We start from the raw sequence: 17,550 nt of genomic DNA on the forward strand, positions 1-17,550 counted from the left end.
CCGGTAAGCTGTGTACCCACTTACAGCGGTGATTTGAATTCCGCCATGCTACGCTGGGCGTGGGAGTTGGCGGGTGTTGGATAGGATGCCGCCTCCGGGTTCTCCGGGAGTTCACTGCGAGGGGCCCATCACCTGGGTTTTAGCAGGCGTAGTTCAGATGCCGTGGTAATGTGGAAACAGTTGACGCGAGTGGCCCGACGGGGCTTGCATGTGTCGGTGTGAGTTAGGTCCACCTTGCAAGGTTAAATCGGATCGATTCGCCGTGACTCGCGGTTATGAGAGCCTTGATCTCTTTGTCACATCGTAGTAAGAAAGTGGAATGGAAACGGAATGGAAAAGACTGGTTTGGAGTTACTAAAAGATAATCTGATCCACCATGTGTGTTTTAGATGAATAGGCGAATTTAGTTATACTTGGTATACTAATGGACCTAAAATATTGAAAGTAAGGATTCACTTCTAGCAGCTTTTCAGCAAAAGAACTCCAGAGCCAAAAAACTTTGCATGTCTAGGTAATGGGCTAAGTCTAACCCAAGTCGGGTAAGCCTTGCTGAGTATTAGTATACTCAGGGTTGTTGTTGTAACCCCCTCTGAGCAGGTTGTGTCCCGGCGGACTTCGAGGAGATCTGTGCGTCCTGGATTGGACAGCCGCTTCCTCCGGGTTGGACCGTCGAGTGGGCCCCGTCTTCCCCGTGAAGATTGGGCAGGTTGGCATCACAATCGGTGGGCAGGATGTGGAGCTTACCTTTTATCGTTGTCGTAGCTATCGTATTGTATTTCGAACTCAGTTTTAAACTTCCGCTGTGCGTTTGAACTCTGGTGTTTGTATTTAAACTTTTTATGTAAAACCTGTGTTGTAAATTAATTTGAAGATTTCTGTTGCTAGTAACACCTGTGCTCGTCTTCGTACTGGTCTAAGTGCAATGTGATCCTGGAGTACAGTAGTTTAATCGGGATTTTACCCGACAGCCTGTCAGGTTACACCGTTTTAAGTGCACAGAACTGGATTAAGTATTAAGATGATGGTTAGTGCATTTAAGCCGGTCTAATTTGGAACGGTGCTGCTACAGCTGGCATCAGAGCTCTAAATTGCACTGGGGTGTGACTACCTTGCAACGATTTCGGGTTTCGAAAAGTTGACGCTAGAATGCGCTAAGGAATAGAATAGATAGTTCGTATGCCCTAATTATGTTATATAAGTTTAGGTGGCAACTAAGTATCTATTTTATTCCAGCACTTCCAGCTTTTACTTTTTGTTAAACCTTATTTCGGTAACGACGCACCTACGCTGAGGTAAGCAAGGTAAGCATTCTGGTAGTCCTTAGAATAGCCCACGTGTTTCATACGTGCGCGGGTCCCGTATGTTGAGCATACGAGGAGGTGATAAGGCTCAATTCAAATGAGCCTGTCGCTATCTGCCGCCTGATATGGAGTGGCGGATTTCATGTCGTGTGATTGTGATCACGGCCATTTCGTAAGGCAATGTTACGAGATGTAAACCTGTCATGCGGTTGGCCATGACCGTGACCCTTGGGACACGTCTACCCTTGGATGTCCCGTAAGGCGAGTGTACGGGAAGTGAATAACGTTGTTATGACGTATGCAGCGCTGCCCATTCAGCGTCGAACGTCTGGTGCCATCTCTATAGTAGATGGTAATGTATGTGTGAATATGTGGGAAACTGCATATGCGTTACCCGTGTGGCGTAGGACACATGGGGGCCGTTCGTGTGTGCTGGCACGATGGGTCCAGAAGTGGATATTATATCTGTCTCTGTGCTCTTCTGCAGGAACTAACCACGTAAGCGCGTTATAAAATCCTTGATCGTAGGAACGACTAGTCTATATATAGGGAGAGTACGTAAATGTGTCACCAATTGTCCTCGTATACCATATTTGGTACTTGTTTGGGTGAGAAACGCTAAAACGTGGCATGCATCTTGCATCTTGCATTCCTGAGTTGTGTGTTTGTTTTGTTACCTTCGGTTGCGCTTCCACAAAATTTATTTGGATCACCATGTTTTTACTATGTGATCTTAAAAATTTATTTGTGTTGCGTTGCCAAGTTTAAACCTGTTTCTTTTGAAAACTGTCACTTACGTCAGCGCTATGTGTTCTTACAGATGCTAGCTTCACGCACGTGATCGTGGACGCTGAGGGTTGGGCGCACTCCAATGCCCTCCACACCGGCCACTTTCCTCGTCTGCTGTGGCAGATGCTCAGGGCGTTTGACTACACTGAGCCCCCACAGTACTCCGGACACGAGTCTAGCTTGCTGGGCACCGAGCGCTGTCAGATGATTGTGAAGATTCCTGCTTGCCCCGCTCGCTTGGACTGGGACTCGTGGCAGCTCACTGTCTATGGTAGGAAGCTGGCAGACTCCTGGGAGATTGCAGCTAGGAGGGCCATTGAGGAGTTCTCAGAAAAGCATAATGCAGAGGTGATAGATACTCCTTACAGTGTGTTTCCTCTGAGGGATGAGACTACTCAGGCCTATGCAGATCGGGTTAACCGCAACCTGAACATCATGATGCCCGACTACAGCGTCAGGACAGCACTCTCGTTCAGCTACTCCTCAGCTTTGAGCAACATGTATGAGCAGCTTCGTGAGGAGAATGCGATATGCAGGAGCAAGGCTCGAGAGGCTCACCTCCATGAGCAGCATATGATTGGTACCCAGGACAAGATCAAGACCCTGAAGGCCAAGTCTAGAGCAGGAAGATCAGGATTCAGGAGTTCGCAGAGGAGGAGTTAGAGAACAGGACTCAGATGGTGCAGCACCTTGAGGGGCAGCTTCAGCAGGCCCAGGAGTGGATTGAGGACGCCCAGGCTCAGGTTGCAGGCAGCAGCAAGAGATGGAGGCTGATGCAGCAGAGGAGGAGCCAGAAGAAGAAGAAGAGGAAGAGGACCCTGAGGAGATCGAGGGAGTGTCTGGAGTCGAGTCGGGACCTGGGACTCCGGTGAGGACGTGGATGGATAGTGTTGATTCTCCCCTTGCAGTGTAGCCTTACTGTAGGATAGTTGGGTAGGATGACCAACATAGAGCTTTAGGCTACCTTGGGTTGAGAATTCTTTGTGGCTCAGTAGTTCGAGTCATGTAGGATAACCCTCCTAGTGTGGTGTGTAGCCGGGTCGTGTAAGACCCCGTAGTGGTGTGTTGTAGGGTCGTTGTGAACCCTTCTCCCATGTTAGTTTGTTGCCGTAGCACGGCTTGGGTTGTACTGAACCTTGTTCCAGCTGAAGCAGCGTGGCTGCTTATTGTAAATTTTACTTCCGTAATGATCTTTTCTGTCAGTGTGTGAATTTTCAGATTTGAGTTGTGTTTTGATCGTCTTCGAATCTGAAACATTGTTGAGCGAGGTTTAGTTTTGCATACGTTAGAACTACTCTGGATGGAAATTGTTGAGTGAGACGGTTCCAACCGAAGCAAGTAAATTTAATTCCCTTGGTGAACCATCTCGCGAGAGAAATGATTCATGCGTGTGTTCATATTATATATGCACATTCTTTATTTGCAATGGATTAGTCTTGCTAGCGAAATGGCTAACCAGGGGAATGATTATTTTTGCAGATGGGTGATAATCATGACAATGACAATCACGAGGCCGGCCCAACAACCTCCCTCTTTGGCTCAAGCTGTTGCAGCTCTATCGCCGACCGCAACGAGCAGACGGAGTTGATAAGGCAACTGGTGCAAGCCCAGGTCAATGCCGGCAGAGGTCGACATGCTCCCCCGCTAGCACCAGCAGAAACTGACTATGTCGGATTTCTGGCCACCCAGCCACCTCTGTTCCATAAGGCCGATGATCCCCTTGAGGCTGATGCCTGGATTCGCACCATTGAGGATAAGTTCAGCATCCTCAATTGCACAGAGATGGACAAAGCCGCCTTTGCAGCGCAACAGCTGCGAGGACCTGCGAAAATATGGTGGGTCAATCATAAGGCTCTACTTCCCGCTGGTACACGTCTCACTTGGGATGAGTTTGTGGCAGCGTTTTAAAGCTCACCACATCCCTATGAGCTTAATGAGGCGAAAGATGCAGAGTTCCTAGCCCTGAAACAAGGGACTAACACCGTGCTGCAATATGCTCAAACCTTCAATCAGCTATCTCAGTACGGCGGTTTTCATGTGGATACTGATGAGAAGAAGCAGGATTGCTTCAGAAGGGGACTCAGCACAAAGCTCCAGGGACAAACTGGCTCTCACTACTTGCAACAACTTTACTGATCTGGTTAATAAGGCCATCACGCAGGAAGATGCCACGCAGGCACACAAAGCTGACAAGAAGAGAAAGGCACCTGCTGGATCCTCCAGCAATGCACCCCAGAGGTACAAGCTGGTTCAGACAGGGAATCAGCAGGCTTCAAACCGTCCTCCACAGCAGGGCCGTTGGTCGCTAGGCCACCCCAGCAACAGCAACCGTGGGTACCTCGTTTCCCGACACAGCAGCAGAGGCCGCTAATGCTACAAGCTCCACGCCCCCAACAACTACCCTTGTTACAATTGTGGTAACCTGGGGCACTTTGCACGAGACTGCCGTCTGCCACCTCGGCAGAATATCTACAAGACTCCAGCACTGAGTCAAGGTTCCAGCCAGAAAGATCAGAAAAAGAAGGTTGTACCTGCCAAGACTGGTCGTGTGAACTACACCACTCTGGAGGAAGTCCCGGAGGGCACTCAAGTGATGGCGGGTACGTTCTCCGTTAATCACTGCCCTGTTACTGTGCTATTTGATTCTGGAGCATCTCATAATTTTATCAGTGAAGCATGTGTGGCACGACTTCACTTACAAGTAACATGCCTAGAGAAACCCTACATTATTCAGACACCTGGCACCCGGTTAAATGCTGGCCAAGTAGTTCGAAATATTCCCCTTACCTTGGGTGGGAAAAACTTTCCACTCACTCCCATTGTCCTTCCAAGCCAGGGGATAGATATCATACTTGGAATGAATTGGATGAAGAAGCATGGCGTTATCATCAATACATCTTCTCGTGTTCTTCAGTTCAACTCTTCCATGTATGGTTCTATGGACATTCATCTTTCCCAGCATGCAATTCCAGCCACTGTCATATACCATCTGGAGGGGAAAGTTCTAGAAATAATTCCGGTGGTTTGTGAATACCCCGATTGTGTTTCCGGAGGACTTGCCTGGCATGCCTCCCGATCGGGATATTGAGTTTGTCATTGAGTTACAGCCTGGCACAGCGCCCATATCTCGAAGGCCATATAGAATGACTCCCAGTGAGTTAGCTGAATTAAAAATCCAGTTACAAGAGTTGCTGGATAAAGGCTATATCCGACCGAGCACCTCACCTTGGGGTTGCCCGGCTCTGTTCGTAAAGAAGAAAGATCACGGACTGAGGCTATGTGTGGATTATCGACCGCTGAATGCAGTCACCATCAAAAACAAATATCCACTTCCTCGTATTGATATTCTTTTTGATCAACTAGCCGGAGCTAAGGTATTCTCAAAATAGATCTTCGATCTGGCTATCATCAGATAAAAATCAGACCGGTGGATATACCAAAACAGCCTTCTCTACTCGTTATGGGTTTATACGAGTATTTGGTGATGTCCTTTGGATTAACCAATGCTCCAGCTTATTTCATGTACCTCATGAATTCGGTATTCATGCTGGAGTTAGACAAGTTCGTCGTGGTCTTCATTGATGACATCTTGATCTACTCCAAGAATGAGGAAGAACATGCCCAGCATCTTCATATAGTACTTCAGCGTCTGAGAGAGCACCAGCTTTATGCCAAATTCAGCAAGTGTGACTTCTGGCTGAAGGAAGTACCATTCCTCGGTCACGTCATATCTGCTGAGGGCATCTCGGTGGATCCCAGTAAAATGCAGGATGTACTCGATTGGGAAGCCCCAACTTCAGTCCCTGAAATTCGCAGTTTCTTGGGTTTAGCTGGGTATTATCGTCGGTTCATCCCAGAATTCTCCAGAATTGCGAAGCCCGATGACTGAACTTCTTAAAAGGGTGTCAAATTCTATTGGAGTGCCCAATGTGAGGAAGCTTTCCAGAAATTGAAGACACTTCTCACTTCTGCTCCAATCTTGGCCCAACCAGATACTGCAAAACCATTCGATGTCTACTGTGATGCCTCGGGCACAGGACTTGGCTGTGTTCTGATGCAGGAGAACCGAGTGATTGCTTATTGCATCTCGATCACTCAAGCGTCATGAAGAAAACTATCCCACTCATGATCTTGAATTAGCAGCTGTGGTCCATTCACTGAAGATCTGGCGACACTATCTTTTAGGTTCATTGTGCAACATCTATACCGATCACAAGAGCCTCAAATATCTGTTCACTCAAGCTGATTTGAACATGCATCAAAGAAGATGGCTTGAGTTGATTAAAGATTATGAGCTCGAAGTGCATTATCATCCTGGCAAGGCAAATGTAGTTGCCGATGCGCTGAGTCGCAAAGCTCACTGTCATTGCATCTCAGCTATACCATTAAGCGAATCCCTTTGCTTTGAAATGGAAAAGCTGAATTTGAGTATCGTACCACATGGCACATTGGCTCATCTAGAGCTTACTCCTACTCTTCGCGATCTCATCATAGCGGCACAAAAGCAAGATAAAGGGGTGAAGGAAATTCAGAGAAGACTATCAGAAGGAGACCCTAAAGTGAATTGCTTCCACCGGGATACTGAGAATGTATTATGGTTCAAGAACCGATTAGTGGTGCCTAAGAATTTTGGACTCAGAAACAGATCCTTGATGAAGCTCATACGTCACGATTATCAATTCATCCGGGTAGCAACAAGATGTACCAAGACCTGAAGCAACGATTTTGGTGGACTCGGATGAAAAGGGAAATAGCCAAGTATGTGTCCGAGTGTGATATCTGTAGAAGAGTTAAGGCTAGTCATCTCAGACCAGCTGGAACTCTCCAGCCCTTGAATATTCCAGAATGGAAATGGGAAGATATAAGTATGGATTTTATCGTCGGCTTACCTCGAACTCAGAAGGGTTATGACTCTATTTGGGTTGTGGTCGACAGGCTAACTAAATCGGCACATTTCCTCCCAGTTAAGACGACGTACTTGACCAAGCAATATGCGGAATTGTACATGGATCGCATACTATGTTTACATGGTGTGCCAAAGACTATCATTTCCGATCGAGGAACTCAGTTCGTTGCTCGTTTTTGGGAGCAATTACATGCTTGCTTGGGAACGCATCTTATTCGTAGCTCTGCATATCACCCTCAAACAGACGGCCAAACGGAGAGGATAAATCAAATTTTGGAGGATATGCTTCGTGCATGTGTTTGACCTATCCACAGAAATGGGATCAATGCTTGCCGTTAGCTGAATTCTCTTATAACAATAGTTATCAAGAGAGCATCAAAATGGCACCATTCGAAGCACTGTATGGTCGTCGATGCCGTACACCTCTCAATTGGTCTGAAACCGGGGAAAGAACAATCTTGGGCCCGACATGGTTCAAGAGGCCGAAGAACAAGTTCGCCTCATCCAAGCCAACTTAAAGATTGCGCAATCTCGACAGAAGAGCTATGCAGATAAAAGAAGAGATCCACTCGTCTTTAAGGTCGGTGACCACGTCTATCTCAAAGTATCACCTTGGAAAGGTGTGCAAAGGTTTGGAATAAAGGGAAAGCTAGCTCCCCGCTACATCGGTCCATATCCAATTGTGGAACGATGCGGTCCTGTGGCTTATCGGTTGGATCTTCCAGCGAATCTTTCTGCAGTTCATAACATCTTCCATGTATCGCAACTCAGAATGTGCCTTAGAGTTCCGACTGAAGCTGTGGCAAGTGACTCGATTCAATTAGAGTCTGATCTCACCTATCCTGAGCATCCTATCAAGATCATTGATCGCAAGGATTGAGTTACTCGTCGCACAACCAACCGATTCTACAAAGTTCAATGGAGTAATCACTCCGAAGATGAAGCGACTTGGGAGAAGGAGGAATTTCTGAAATCCAAGTATCCGGAGTTCTTAAACGCTCATCCAGGTACTACATCTTCGAACCCTTTCCGCCTGTTTGAATTCTCTCATGCTTGAATCTCGGGACGAGATTCTTTTAAGGGGGGAAGGCTGTAACACCCCTGTGTTAATCGTCTCGCTAAGCATGAGTTAACTCGCTAATCGTGGACTCAAATTCGTCGTTAACGCTAATCGCGTTCGCGTAGTAAACAGCTACTTAGCTGTGTTAGATCTCGTTTTTGTCCTTGTTCCGAGCTCCAAATCAACTTTCGCCCAAAACGAAAGTTGTAGATCTTCTTTTCCTCTACAACTTTGTTTTGGCCAAATTTCAAGTTCCTATATGAAATTTGAGTTTCAACTGTTCAAATTCGAGCCAAAATCATTTAAACGAAGAAACAGTAACTCCACTGTGCTCTCCACTGTGACGCCCCGACGCCATACCGGCGACTGTGGCCGGCGGCGAGCTTCCACGCGTCGGCCATCGCGTCTGTGCGCCGCTCTTCACCTCGCGGACGACCTCGGACCTTCCTGCCCTGTCCCGTCCTCCCCTTCCATCCTCATCCTCAAGCTCGTGCGACCCGAGTCGAGCAGAGTCGCCGCCGTTCGTCGCGTCGGCCACGGCTCGCCGCCCCGCCTCGATTCGTCGCACCCCCGAGCTGCACAGCCTCGCCGTTCACCCACTCCGACCACCCACAAGCGCGACCGTGCCCTATCCCGGCCGAAATCGAGCTCAGACCGCCGTCTGCCATTGCTGTCTCCGTCAAGCTCCGCCCCGAGCTTCGCCCCTCTCGTCGACGACCACCTTCCGGCCTTCCTTCGCGCAAACGAATCCCCGGTGAGCTTCCTCGCGGCCTACTCCTACTCCCCGACCCCTTCCCCAATCGATTTTGGCGCCGCCGCCGCGGAATCGCCGCCGCGCCGCCACGAACGCGCTGGGCGCCGCCCGTGCGCGCCGCCGGGGCTCCCTGCTCCCGCCCGCGCCCCCCTACCCGCGCGCCCTAGGGCCGCCTGGCCTCACTAGAGCTGGCGCCGCCCCAACCCGCGGCCACCGCAAGCCGCCGCCGCCGGAACACCGCCGCCGCCGCCCGTGGCCATGCGCCGCCGTGAGCCGCCGGCACACGCCACGGGGGCCCTCTGCGCGCGCTCGCGAGGCGCCGCCGCGAGCCTCCCGGCCGCCTGGGGCCACTGGCCCTCACCTGCCAGCCCAGCGCCGCCGCTGGGCCTTGCCCCGGCCGGCCCGGCCGCGCCACCACCGCGCCACCCCTGCCGCCGCTGCAAACCGCCGCTGCCCTACCCACGCGCGCGCCCCCTGTGCCTCGCCGTGTGTGCCGCCTGCCGCCCCACACCCCCGGCCGCTCCGGGCCACAGCTCGGCCAGCAGCACCGCGGCGGGGAGCGCCGCCGCGGCTGCCTGGCCGCGCGCCGGCCGCCCGTGCGGGCAGAACAGAGGAAGGGGGGGGGGGGGAACGGGAGCTGGGCCGGGCTCCCTGACGGGTGGGCCCCGGCGGTCAGCCCCCTCCCTTTTATGCTTTATCTTTTGTTTTTATTCCTTTATTTCGGCTGAAACTCCTTAATTGCCTAGAAATTTGTAGAAAAATCCAAAAATGGCAAACCCAATTTTGTTAGGTTTCTAAAATCATGATCTTCAGAGGAAAAATATCTGTGCAGAGCAGTTGTCACTTTTTCTCTGATGAAAAATTCAATTTGTGTTTAACCTAATTTATTTTGTACCACTTGTTTTGTTACTCTAAAAATTATGAAAAATTCGTAGTGGCTTACTCTTTTCATGTGTAATCCACTGTAAAAGTTTCGTGGCCTGTTGCTATGCGCTTTTGGGTAGATCTATTTATACTTCGCTGGCTTGCTAGGGTTAGTTATTTTGTTTCATGCATGCAAAGCAAACTCCTGTTAATCCATGCTAACCTAGGTCGTTTTAGTAGTTGTTTTCGTTGGAAACACTTTAGGCTAAAACGAATTGATTTTCTGAACCGCTTTGCTTTGTCATTTTGAATTGCATTCAATCGTAAGCACACATGCGTTGCACCGTATCCTAACTGTTGCATGGCATATTTTATTCGTGTAGACACCGCGAACGAAGCGGTCCACGAGCTAGTTGCTGAGCCGGTCCAGGAGCCACGAGCAGGAGCGCAGCAGGAGGACGCCGTTGAGCACGCCCCCGGAGACCTAGTTAACCCCGCTGACCTGCAAGGCAAGCCCCGGAGCATAACCATAATTTAAATTATTCAATGTTTATTTAAGTATTGTGCATGTATGTTCTAGGAGTTGAATGGAACCATAGTATGCATGTTCTCTAGGTACCGTGGGCCTATACTAGTATGCAGGTGTCGATAGAAATGCTTTGCTAAATAGGATTTCGGTAGAAGTCGAGTGATTGCTGTCACTCGCGAGTTTAGGATCTTGGTCCCTTAGCTTTGGCTTGAAATGAATTGTTGAGTAAAGAGAAATGGAGACCGGGCGGAAATGAGTTGGTTTTGGTATGGAAGGGATGGAAAGTAAGCTCCGCCTGTGTCGATTGAGGACCGTTCCGTTGTTGGCAGTGCTGATCGAGGATTGAACAGTACTAACCACATACCGGAAGTAGGAGGTAGTCGAAACCGGTAAGCTGTGTACCACCTTACAGCGGTGATTTGAATTCCGCCATGCTACGCTGGGCGTGGGAGGTTGGCGGGTGTTGGATAGGATGCCGCCTCCGGGTTCTCCGGGAGTTCACTGCGAGGGGCCCATCACCTGGGTTTTAGCAGGCGTAGTTCAGATGCCGTGGTAATGTGGAAACAGTTGACGCGAGTGGCCCGACGGGGCTTGCATGTGTCGTGTGAGTTAGGTCCACCTTGCAAGGTTAAATCGGATCGATTCGCCGTGACTCGCGGTTATGAGAGCCTTGATCTCTTTGTCACATCGTAGTAAGAAAGTGGAATGGAAACGGAATGGAAAAGACTGGTTTGGAGTTACTAAAAGATAATCTGATCCACCATGTGTGTTTTAGATGAATAGGCGAATTTAGTTATACTTGGTATACTAAATGGAGCTAAAATATTGAAAGTAAGGATTCACTTCTAGCAGCTTTTCAGCAAAAGAACTCCAGAGCCAAAAAGCTTTGCATGTCTAGGTAATGGGCTAAGTATACCCAGAGTCGGGTAAGCCTTGCTGAGTATTAGTATACTCAGGGTTGTTGTTGTAACCCCTCTGAGCAGGTTGTGTCCCGGCGGACTTCGAGGAGATCTGTGCGTCCTGGATTGGACAACCACTTCCTCCGGGTTGGACCGTCGAGTGGGCCCCGTCTTCCCCGTGAAGATTGGGCAGGTTGGCATCACATCGGTGGGCAGGATGTGGAGCTTACCTTTTATCGTCGTCGTAGCTATCGTATTATATTTCGAACTCAGTTTTAAACTTCCGCTGTGCGTTTGAACTCTGTTGTTTGTATTTAAACTTTTTATGTAAAACCTGTGTTGTAAATTAATTTGAAGATTTCTGTTGCTAGTAACACCTGTGCTCGTCTTCGTACGGGTCTAAGTGCAATTGTGATCCTGGAGTACAGTAGTTTAATCGGGATTTTACCCGACAGCCTGTCAGGTTACACCGTTTTAAGTGCACAGTAACTGGATTAAGTATTAAGATGATGGTTAGTGCATTTAAGCCGGTCTAATTTGGACGGTGCTGCTACAATGAGCACTGAGAGGGGAGAAGCAAAGAATAGACACGAAGTGGTGCTGCATGAAAAACTTGGGCTGCAGCTGCTCCAAACTTATATTCACAGACTTTACTCAATAGGCATGGGCTGCCTCTACTTCTACTAACTACTGCACCCATACTTGTACTCACTACTGTTACAAGTTGCTGCTGCCATACAATGATACTCCTGCAGGCTGCAGCCATGCTGCTACTAGATACACCAGCCGACTAGAAATTGAATGGCATGGTCAAAAGGTACTGTCCTACAGGTACCAACATACATGACCATACGCTAGAGCAAGGGTAATTATCTAACAAACAGCATTTTCTGTAACTGAAGTACTTGGGTGATAAAGATTTTTCAGCTCTACCAGCAGAAACAAGACTCACAATTTTGGAGGGGGCTTCCAAGAGATGGCGACAGCAGCGTGAGGCCCAGCGGCAGCGTTTGGAGCTGCGGGCCTGCGACTGCGCTGCAGCTGCACCAGGACGCCGCGGCACTCGGAGCTGCGGCGGCAGCGCGAGGAGCCGTACGTGGCGCCGACGCGCGGAGCGGTGACGGCGCGAGGTGAAGCGCGGGCCGCGGCGACGCGAGGTGCCGTGGCCGCGGCGCGCGGAGTCCCCGGCGGCGGCAAGCGAGGCAGCGATGGCGGCGCGCGGGGCTGCAACGGCACGCGGAGTACCCGGCGGCGGCAAGCGAGGCAGCGAGGCGGCGAGGGCGGCGCGCGGAGTCCCGGGCGGCTGCTGCTGCGCGTCTCTTTTTTTTCTTTGTTTTTTTGGAAACGGACAACACTGGCGGGTGAGGAACCCAGGTGATGGCCCCATATCATCACTCTCGATCCTGATCTTACGGACGGGTGAACCGCCGGTAACCATATTGGGTCAGGACAGCGACCCGCACGGCCGCACCCTTCCCAGTCTGGAACAAGATCCTCTGCACTAGTTGAAACTAGAGCATGTGTGAGAGGGACGGTCCGTAGTATCTGTGCGTTCACTGGACATCGAAACGGTCTGCTCGGCAAAGCAAGCGAAAGTTAACCCCGCTAGTTAAGTATGTGCTTATTTGACCCACAAGTAAGCCCAATTGATGGACGGTTCTTCTCTGCAGTTGGTTCTAGTCACTGACGTGTGGAGCCAAGCCCACACGTCGGTGATCCAACTACAGAGGGACCAACTGCAGAAAAACTGGTCAAATTGACATATCCTCTGCAGACATGTGGTTTTTTTTCGCTCACTCGTTTCAGCCATTGGCCGCCAGGGCATCAGATGTATACTTATTTTATTTTACTAAACTAACGGAGTAAGTAAATGTTGTTGGTTAAATTTTGAAGACTCATCTAAGAATTAATTAGGTGTAACTGTGTGCTATGCTTATGCAGCTCTATTTTAGGGGCATGTATTAAAGCTATTTTTTTTTTTGACTGTCAACGGGGGGAGAGGATCCCCACCTGATTGTATTGCCAAATTGCCCCAAATGGCTGAATTCAAGAAAGTTTTACAATTGGCGAATACTTGCCAAAAGTGTCACCCACTCAACTCCAACACCAAACACGTTTTTTAGCTTATCTAGCCATTATGCAGCCTCGCGCACCAGGCCGCCACTACCCAGCGGTCTTCTTGGCGTAGTCTATGTTTCCATAGCTCTACATCTGCTCGGCAGGCCCTCAGCGTCTCTTGAATCGTCGCTCTTTCTCCCCGAAACACCACATTGTTGCGGCGTTTCCACAGCTCCCAACAGCACAGCAAGATGAAGGTACTGAAGTGCTTCTCTGGCATCGCCATTAAAGCTAATTTGTTCGACTCATATTTCATACTTGTCTAGTTATCAAAACCACTGCGTCATTGGTTTGTAGGATACGCTGCTAGTTGCAACTAGTGTTGCAGAGGAAGGAATTCGACAGTGCCATGTTGTCATTCTAGGTTAATTGTCATCCAATTGCTCTTAAAACAATAATGGTCATCTCATCACAAGAGTCCAGCTTCAGCTCCACGTAGCACAGTGACTAGAACTCCAAGATCATGATCAACAATTCAACATGGATGAAACTAAAGGTGATGCTCATGCATTGGGGGTATCGAGATATATGCACGATGCAAAGATGCTGGTTCTCATTTTTACACTTTCTTTCTTTTTCCAAAAATGCTTCGGATATGTGAAGTATAGTTCATGGCAGTTAAGCATAAAATTGAAGAAGGTTAGGGAATACGGTTACCATTTTACCTATTGCAGCAATACTTCTTATCCCTATGTTTCACGTCTGTCCATCAAAGATGATGTAGAGATAATACATCAAGTATTTGCAAGAATGATAATAATTAAGTAGTCTTGCTGATGTATATCTTTTGGAATAATTGCCAAAAGAAGAAGCTAAAATAATTATTTTATTATTCATATGCCATTTATTTAGAAGTCCTATATTACACAGTACAACCACCTGGTCCTCCATAATAGAACATATCATCAAGAAATGGACTAACTTGGTAGCATTGCTTATGGGATACCCAAGAGTTAAGGCCAGCGGGCCATGGAGCGGGTTTGTAGCCTTCACCGCTAGGGTCCACATATTTTACATCTCGAACAGATGCTGAACTTTTACCAGGCCATTGCGCATTGCCCATCGGTGGACTAGCGTTTCCAGTATAAGATAGTGTGAAACCACCCCAACCAATAAGATTTGCATGGTCTGATAAACTGCCAAACAAACTCTTTGGCCAGAATCCAACTGGCCTAAGATTTTCATTATTATACCCGAAGTGTAGCCACCAATCGCCATCATCTTTGCTCTGCATGATGATTACAAAAACCATGTAAATATATTTGTCTACATCATGTTTTCCCCCTACATAATTAAGCCTCGTCGAAAGAGCCACTGATTCTATATATGAAACTATTAATTATTAATTACCGATTAAAATTTTGACATTCTTTACATGGATTTTAATTCATGCCATATCTTGTTCATGGTTATTATATAAGTTCACATGTTACAAACATATAGAAGTGCAACTCCACAAATTCAATAGAGACGAGCTACAGTGCATTTAGAACTAAAATATCATTATAGAAACATTAATACGAATATGGAAATGTTTGATACTTGAGCATCAATACCTTTAACTGCATACCTTAAATATTTTGATTGTGATCTTAAGCTGGCCATTATTTGGCTCTAAAATATCTCCTGGAGTGATAGGTGCATTGTTCACCGGCACAAATCCGTTGCATGCCAAGTCATAGCATCCAGTAGATCCATGGCTATCAGCCTGTTTTGAGCAAAACAAGTAAATTCAAAGTTCACATGTAAAAATGTAGCATAGCTAAGTAAGCAAATTGAAAAGATGAACAGCCAATTGTACCGTCCATCCTGTGAAAAAATGTGTTTTGCTGTCACCATATACAGATGGGTTTACCTGGACAGAATAATAGACACATAATTTAGCATCATGCTATAAATTAATTACATTTCCACAAGCGGCGTGAAACTTACCGTCCATCCAGCGAGCACACTGTTATATTCAGGGGAATTGTCATGTGCTACTGATATTTTTGCTGAGCTTAGCTGGCCATTTTTGTTCAAATCTAGGAAGCCATACACATCAAATGTTGCCATACCACCGCTAAGCACAGACTTTTTATCTGTGTTTGATAAATATTGAGCAACCTGACGAAACAATAACATGAGTGCAAATAGTAAATAAAATAGTTCAAGAGTGTTTGCTTATAATGAGCAAGAACGAAACTCTGACACTGTACCACTTTTCTATAAATGTCTTACAAATTAATTAACATGCATATAGGAGATATGAAACCAAAACTCAATATGTCCTTTATAAAAAAAATCAATATGTACTTATCTGTCATAAGTGATACGCCCTCGCTCCTTCCCAAGATATAAGGTGCGCACGTGATTCAAGATTCAAACTTTAAAAACTTTAACCAATGATTAATCTTGTATGACAAAAATTTTGTCTTATAATAATCATATCATTATATTCATATTTACAAGTAGTTTCATATAACTATAATTTTTTTTGCTACAAATATTATATTATAGGAGATATTAAGAGTCAAATATTAAAGTTCATTGACCACGCCTTAGGGAGTACTGTTAAAGTTTACCGAGATTGTTTCAGTAAAAAAACAGTTTAATGTGATTCATTAAAGCAATGGGTTGGCACTTGCAAGTAATGCAATTATATATGTTACCAAATTTTCATCAAGTCACCGCAAATTGGCTTTGAATCAGTCGTTCTAAATGTAATAATAGAAGATCTCACGACATGTTATTTCACATGCATTGGCAGATCTTGGTTTTACAAGGTTAGCTTCAAATAAAAGACATGGGTCTGAATACATTGCACACGAGCTTTTCTGTGCCCCAGCACCTGATTTTCGTGGCCTTTGGATCGTGACGAGACGGACAACGTGTTTCTTCCTCCTGATGGTTTCTTCTTCTTCTTCTTGGAGCTCGCTCCCTTGTGCCAACCGAGACACCCTAGCTCGCCGGGCTATCCCCTCTCACACTACCTCCCCCCACCCTAGCCTCGCCCAACTGCCATCCCTCACAGCATGGAAGCGACGACGCCACCACCACTTTGCCTCACCACTAGCTCCACCCACCACCACACCCTAAACCCAGTAATGGAGTCGGAGCCCAAAACCCAACGCCCCAACCCCGAATCCTATCTTCGCCAAGACATCGCTAGACGCAATTAAGAAGGAGCGCTAGTCCTTGGATTGATGAGAGGAGGAAGAAACAAATTTTGAGTTTTGAGGGGGCAAAGAAATGCGAAGGTGTATTTTATTAGAATTCCCGTAAATTGAGTAGATCGGTGGCCAGTGGGCTAAAGCTAGGGAAACATAGCCTAGTGTTTTTCAGCTGCCCGGGCCGTTTGTGCCACCAAAAGTTGATTGGATTGTTGATAAATCACATAGAAATACAAACAACCCATTTTTTTAAATTCTATCATGCCGTATAAACAATTCAGAAAATAATTTTAGTGACTTACATGGGCTATAGCTTCAGGCTTGATGACAGCATTTGTGACCAGCGAGATATTACTTGTGGATGGCTTCTTCCACCTCTGTATCAGCCCCCCAGCATCAACATCATAACACCATGATGGTTTAGAAACTTGATAGGAAAGCATGAGCAATAGAAGTAATCCCTGTAGGAAGCACATAGCTCGCGGCATTCTGTAACAATTCTTAGGCCACTCCCTCTCCCAAGAAATGGTTGGCAGATCTGCTGTAATGATCTTTTTTTTTACTATATAGTGCGCTTGTGTAGTATTATATATAGAGATTTCATTCTCTTTCTATTGCAATAGACTATATCTCTAACAGGTGGTCGCTAATTCTATAGATACGCATTTATCAGATTCTTTTTTGTTAACGTCATGGTATTCATGTTTTTTTAGCTTAAGGACAAGAAATGAAGAAATGTAGTATCTCGATGGTTAAGCATTGTCACAACATCAATCCAAAGTCGTGTAGTATTAATTATTTTTGAGAATTAGCCAACCTTACAATCTCTTGGGATATACTAGCATTATCATTAGAAATATCCCAAAATCTAGTAGCATTAATGCACTCTTAAAAAGTAGCCAAACCCAAAATCTTACCCTATATACTAACATTGTCACCAGATCTCCAAAGTCCAGAATCGCGTAGTATTAATATAGGTTTTTAGAAATAGCCAACCTCAAAATCTCTTGGGATATTATTAACGTTTTCAAGCACCCCCAAATCCCTCAGAATTAATTCACTCATAAAAAATAGTCAAACCCAAAATCTTACGCTATATACTAACACAGTAACATTATCACCAGATCAGTCCACTTCCTCCAAAATTGGGTAGTATTAATGTAGGTTTTAAGAAATAG

The 17,550-nt window shown here is 46.8% G+C and overlaps 1 protein-coding gene across 1 annotated transcript; it reads right to left on the minus strand.

Moving 5' to 3' along the window:
* Positions 1-14,082: 14,082 nt before the first annotated feature.
* Positions 14,083-16,848, minus strand: LOC120701903. Its single transcript, XM_039985708.1, has 5 exons — positions 16,675-16,848; positions 15,153-15,326; positions 15,022-15,075; positions 14,791-14,928; positions 14,083-14,448 (listed from the first exon to the last, which is right to left on the minus strand). Exons 1-5 carry the CDS (start codon positions 16,846-16,848, stop codon positions 14,083-14,085), a joined length of 906 nt encoding a protein of 301 aa, XP_039841642.1.
* Positions 16,849-17,550: the final 702 nt, after the last annotated feature.

The sequence above is a fragment of the Panicum virgatum genome, chromosome 4K, assembly GCF_016808335.1.
Source record: "Panicum virgatum strain AP13 chromosome 4K, P.virgatum_v5, whole genome shotgun sequence".
Taxonomy (NCBI): Eukaryota; Viridiplantae; Streptophyta; class Magnoliopsida; order Poales; family Poaceae; genus Panicum; species Panicum virgatum.